Source organism: Anneissia japonica, unplaced genomic scaffold, assembly GCF_011630105.1.
Source record: "Anneissia japonica isolate Jap-2015-1 unplaced genomic scaffold, ASM1163010v1 scaffold519_len276752_cov174, whole genome shotgun sequence".
Classification (NCBI taxonomy): domain Eukaryota; kingdom Metazoa; phylum Echinodermata; class Crinoidea; order Comatulida; family Comatulidae; genus Anneissia; species Anneissia japonica.
In genome coordinates this window covers 172,102-178,456 of record NW_022712751.1, presented here as the reverse complement: position 1 = coordinate 178,456, position 6,355 = coordinate 172,102, and the positions used below count along the sequence as shown (strand labels likewise).

Genomic DNA, 6,355 nt, shown 5'->3' with positions numbered 1-6,355 from the left:
ATATATATATGTATTTTAATATTTTCCTGTTTGGTGTGTTTGAAATACAAATATGTACAGAAAATATTTACTTTTTTTAGGACCCATGATGAGGATGATGAGGATTGCATTATCATTACTTCTGAGGAAGATGATCCTCCTGAAAAAAAGATGAAATCGACAAGTGAAGAGGAGCAGAAACCGAGTTGTAGCTCATCAAATAATTTCATAAAAATTAAACAGGAACCAGGAATCAGTACTACTAACCAAAAATTTACCAGTACAGAGGTGCAAACAGATATTTCATTTTCTGAAGTTTCTGAAAGCGATTCAGACTTACAAAAGCTCATGAAATCGGAGGAAAAGCTGAAGAACATTCGCTGCCACGTCGCTCGGCTTTTAAAGATGGTGGTAACCGAAGAGGGTATGCAAGATATGATAGAAAACCTACAAGGAGACAGCGTAGATGAAATTTTAGAAGACGTAATGAGTTTCACAGAATTGGATTAGTTATGTTTGATGTCAGAATCTTGTTTTCGACCAAACTGATCTGGAGACGGTGTACTGAGAGACAGATGAGGGGACCTAGTACAGCATCAAGATCAACAAAAGACTATACCACATTTCAGTGGCAGTTTGCTAACAAATTTAAGAGGTATTTAATGGAATGGGGGGTCCCTGTATTTTGATTTTTAACTGAAAAATCCAACTTGAACCTCACAAAAATATTGTACAGATTTCATACATTTTTTTTTTTAAAGGATACCAAAAATTTGGATATAGCATAAAATGCAATACTGTGTGCATAAAAGAAGAAATAAGTATATCATAATTAATAAATAAGTTTGCTCCTTAAGTGGATTGGAACCTGATTCACTGCCAGATGATTGATTGATTGATCTGCTGTGAGTACCAGTGCAATTCAAAATGTTACAGGAAATACAGTAGTAGGAGCCTGGGCCTACTAATGATAGTTGTAGGCATACCCTGATATACTCAACTGTACTCTCCCATAATAATATATCATAACATGTTACAGCATATTCTGTAATATGCATCATCCTTTTAATTCCAATGATTTTTTTTTTGCCGTAGCACCATGAATAGCTTGAGCGCAATCTTTACAGTGTCAACCACGATTGCCTCTCTTCCCCTATAACGCTATGTGGGTGGAAAATCAAGGATTTGTAATTGTAACAAAACCTGGTATGTTTTATATAATAACACCCCATTCTAGTACATACCATTTAAGGAATATGAAGAAAGTACAGTATACCGCTGTAGTATGAGGGGCCATTTGGGTCATTCCAAAAAAGTATTTTAAGTACCTCATCCAAGTTTTTGGTTGACTGACATGTTAATTTATGCTTGATACTGTTGGTTGTTTCAGTGTTTTGAAGTTGACTAAAAAATAATTATTGCTGAGTTCACCAGGTGCAAGCCTAGTACCACTTTGATCATAATTACATGCCCAGGGCATTGGGTCAAATCTATTTCTCTGGCATTGATCTATGTATAGATTTGTATAAACTTAACCTATATTGCATGTATTAGTTTCTGAATACAATTTTGACTTTGAAATAAAAGAATTGAGGTAGCTCCAGATTTCCTCCAAACTCCATTGGAGTAATTATTGCATGAGTTTGTCATATCAAACTACCCCGGTGTCTTGTGTGCTATAATGACATTTTTCAATGGTATGTCTAAAACTCTGCCCACACTGTCAAATTGTATGTGACAAATCTATGTAATGTGCCCATATATGGGCATAATGATGCCATAATGTTAATATGAGCATATCATTTTTTTGTTGCATGAAATTTAAATGCGGACAGAGATTTAACATATAATAATTTCTATCACTTTAGTGGTTTTTAGTGATAGAACAAGTTCTTGTAGGTATTTAGAGTTTTCCTATGAATGGTGATCATTTCATATAACATTAATGAGTACCCATTTTTCATATATTGTTGCTCTATCTTTTTTCGTGAGTGCCCTGTTTTGCTCTATGTGTTGCTTCAAGAGCAAATGATGGACCAAAGCCTTGAATGGTCTTCCGTTTGTTACAAATTTTGATTAAGTGTTGGTGCTAAAACCGTTTCATATCACACTATACTGTAATTTTATGCTTGTAAATTTGTCTTAAACTATTTTTTTAAATTCATTCCCAGTGGTTTCAATGATAGAACTAGAGTGGCTATTGTCACACCAGTCTGAAACAGATGTTTAATTCTGCTTGGATTAGGACTATAATATCCAATAATAGTTAAGAATTCCTTTAAGACTGGTGTAACATTTGCCATTGGCTTACGAAATTTGTTTTTATGAGAAAAATCATTACTAACCATTAAATTCTCTTACAGAAGTGTTATAGCCTATTCAAATAGTAATGTAGTAAAATTAAAAGTGTTTATTTTGTTATCAGTGCTAATATTTTTTAACCAAAAATGTATGTTTTGTTTATGCCTTCAAACGTTAATTCTTATTGTTAGTAATACATGGGGATATGAGTTACACGCAGACGTGATGGTTTGCGGTGGGGCAGTCTTGTCAAAGAATATTAAATATGTTAATTTCTCACGACAGCCTAAGACCGTCCCCGACGATAAATCGCATTGAGCTGTGTCGTACGACACTGTCTGAATTGGCCTTTATACAAGCAACTTAGCCTTTGTCTGCTTTTTTCTACTAGATATGCTTACGTACTTCTAAGGAGTTTCAGTAGTCCACCAATACATTTACCAATTGTGCATTTTGTAAAACGTACAGTATAATTATATAGATGAGTAATAAACTTTGGCTTTATATAACTTGTATCTTGCTGACTGTTATTCTATTATCGCTTTATAGCACATACCATATTTATTTGAATAAATGCCCATAGACGTTTATTGTTGAAATGGGGTGAAGGGGATGATTATCCGATAGAGATGTTTATTCGAGGGAGGCCTTTATTTTTATGGTGTAAGATGGATGTGTATACTCCAATAAATTCCCCTTAATTCAACTACAACACATTGTATTGTATCTCCAAAATGTATTATTGCGTTATAATGATTGATCCCAGTCCTCTTATATGCAGCAGGCAGTTGGAGACCGAAAGGTTGAATCAAGATTAATAGGTTTTGGAGGGCGATGCCTGAGAAGGATCCTAAATATCAGGTGGCCAGACCGGATAACAAACATTGAAATTGGGAGAAAAACCCAAATAAATGACATAAACGAGGAGATTTGGAAGAGTTGGTGGAATTGGTTTCATGTGCTTAGAATGAAAAATAATCGTCGTCCAAGACAGGCAAAAAAGATGGAAACCAATGGGGAAGAAAAAAGAAAACAAATGTCAAAAAACAACCAATGAAATATCATGGACGGCCCAGGATAGAGGACAATGGAAAATATTTGTTGCTGCCTTATGTGCTTATCCTTGGGCAAGGCACTTTAGCTACATTGCTTCAGTTTACCCAGCACCAGCAAACTGCTGGGGACTAACCTGCCATGGACTAGTGTCCCGTCCAGGTTGAGTACAACTCTCATCCGCTTTACACTACAGAAACTGGGGATAAGCTCCAGCCCTATGAGCCCCAGTGGCTCGGAAAGGATTTAGTTTATGTCCTTATCAGCATGAAGAGGATTAAGAAAGTAAGTAATGATTGATCCCAACCGGGTTGGAACAAATCTGTTTTACAGGAGTAGAATGTATTGAGAGAATGTATTTTATTCAATGAATTATTATTGATCAATGAAGCTACTAAGCGTGAATTAAGACAATATGCAGTTAACAATGCTGGGCTGTAAATAAGCTGTCGAAAACAAAAATACTACGGTCGAATTAAAGTATATAATTGAAACTAAAATACATGTACAATTAATTTAAATTTACTACAAATAATTGATAATAATAATACTAATAATTTGCGATTTGTATAGCGCTTCCCGTTGAAACCAAACTTGCGCTTGAAAACAAAGAAAGGAAATGCGCAAAAAAATAAAACCATGAACTGGTACATTAAAAGGCACAAAACCCAATAGTGTAAGGAGCAGACAGTGTCATTTTATAGTAGTGTCCTAGGCATCTATTGAAATAATTATGTCATGAAACAACATCCTATGCGCTGCATTTTCAATTTGTTACTGTGTAAAATCACCAAATAGGCCTAGATCCAGATTGTTCAACGCTGGCAATAACGAATTTCGTGTTTTTATTTGTAGATCATCTTTAAATATTTAGGCTATAATAATTTTGAGTGTGACATGGTGCCGGTAGTTCCAGAAGACTCGGATTTCGTTATTTTGTCCAAAAGGAAATTACAGTAGGGTTAAAAATATACATTTCAGAAAAATAACCATTCAAGCAACATTTTTTAAAAACATGAAAAATTGTCATCTCATAAGGATGACGGAGCAATGGATTCGGCGATCATTATTTTTTAACACAGATTTACCATTCTTTGCAAGGCGGACCTATCTTTAAGATTTACAATTAAAAGCATATACAGTAGAAGAAAAGGTTATCATACTTTCAACGAATGAGTTATAAAAAAAAACCTATTTTAATACAGACAGGCTTTCGTTTAGTCTTTTAAGTAATTATAATCTGTGGTTTATTTTTTTAAATTACTGTAAGGTATCAGCATTTAATCCCAGTTGAGATTGTATTTAAATACAGTATTATACTATTAAGGTGCTATACTTATAAGAATTCACATTCTCGACTGGTTGTTATTTAATTATTCATTCATTACCGTTGCCTCTCCGACGCGAATGGTATGCAATAGTGCTCGTCTGTGTGTGAGATGTCTGTCTGAATAACTCAGAAACTGCTGGACCGATTTACTTCAAATGTTCACACGTTTGACATTTGGTGCACGTGCTGATCGGAAGTAAGATGCAGATATTGAGAGGGTTTCAGTTATTTTCCGACCCCATATCTCAATCGGCTGTCCCAATTTTACTTCAAATTAAGTCTACAAATGACGTGAATAATAATAATGATGATGACGATACGAAAAATAGTATAATGCACAAATAATAATAAGTTCATAATTAAAAGTAATTTAATAAAAAAAACAAGAGAGATTCAAATTGAAACAACCTCGCACAGTGGAGTGTAAATTTCCACATAATACGTGCACTTTTGCCGAATCATGTATATTTCGATGAGATTTTGATAATAAAAGCAGATCTAGCTCTTCATGATCTCGAGCCTTATAACTATTGAGGTCTTTAAGAAATTATGAAATTTTAATTATACTATATTTGTTTCGAACATTTGGGTGGGCGACTGCAGGAGTGGGGGTGGGGGAACGAATATTTTTATACGCCACCACAAGCTCTATAGTGATGGTAACGATACAGATAATAGTAATGATGAGAATTTGCAAGAATTCAACTGTTAAGCAGGAAAATAGGAATAACGAGTCCAAAGATCAATAGTTAATGATAAAGACCTTCATAATCGATTAAACTTCATCACTTATAACAAGATTACCGGGACTGCTGGGAAGCTCCGGCCACTTGGACGACTGAACGGTTCCACCAGGCCGTCGCCACATGTCTGCTTGGAGTTACTACCCCTTCCCACTGTAGGTCTATATGCCTCCTCGACCAGTGAGTGTTATAATAAATAATTAGGCCTTATTGCTAGTTTAAAGTAAGTAATAACAGGCCTACTTTTTTACCGCTTTTATTTTTTTTTTTTGGCTTATAATGCTTCGGTATAACTAAATTTAATATTAATATTATCATTCCAAAGATCAATATTATTGAATTTATATTAAAGTTTAACGCCTCTAACGTAGGCCTATGTTTAATAGCGAGAGAGACAAACAAATAAAAAGTATCACGTCACTCTTCATTGTATTGCAGAGAATACATAGGCTAAGCCATTTTTGTGTTTAGACCGTCTAGAAACTCTACTATCCAATGTATTAAATTGAAGTCTTAATTGCAGTTATCACCTTAGAAATCCAATATATTTAAAAAATAATTTTCGAATTTAATTGCCTTTGGGAATTATTAGTATTATACTATACTATAGTATAATACTAATAATTCCCAAAGGCAATTAAATTAGAAAATTATTTTAAAAACTAAAAATATTTATTTTAAAATAGTTATTTAGTAACTAAAGACCTATACAAAAGTTGACGGAATTGCAATGTTCCAATATTGTTTTTACACCATATCCTTGACCCCGTATTGTGACCTAAATAAAAATGTATTCATTCACCATGAAATTACTGTTCTAGTTAAAATTAATAAAATAATATATTTACTACAATTCGCGTGTTTGTATCACCTCTTTAAAGTCTAAACGTTGACAAAAATATTGGCATCGATTGGTGGCGCTTTAGTTGATACTTTGACAGGCCGGTGG

At 34.0% G+C, this 6,355-nt stretch overlaps 1 protein-coding gene across 1 annotated transcript in view; it reads left to right on the top strand.

The window, feature by feature from the left end:
• Positions 1 to 2,789, top strand: part of LOC117108185 (MORC family CW-type zinc finger protein 3-like) — a gene marked incomplete in the record, with an annotated part of 34,724 nt that extends 31,935 nt beyond the window's left edge. The window contains 1 exon segment of the mRNA XM_033250148.1: positions 106 to 2,789. Within this exon segment, the coding sequence (XP_033106039.1) occupies positions 106 to 489 (384 nt within the window).
• Positions 2,790 to 6,355: the final 3,566 nt, after the last annotated feature.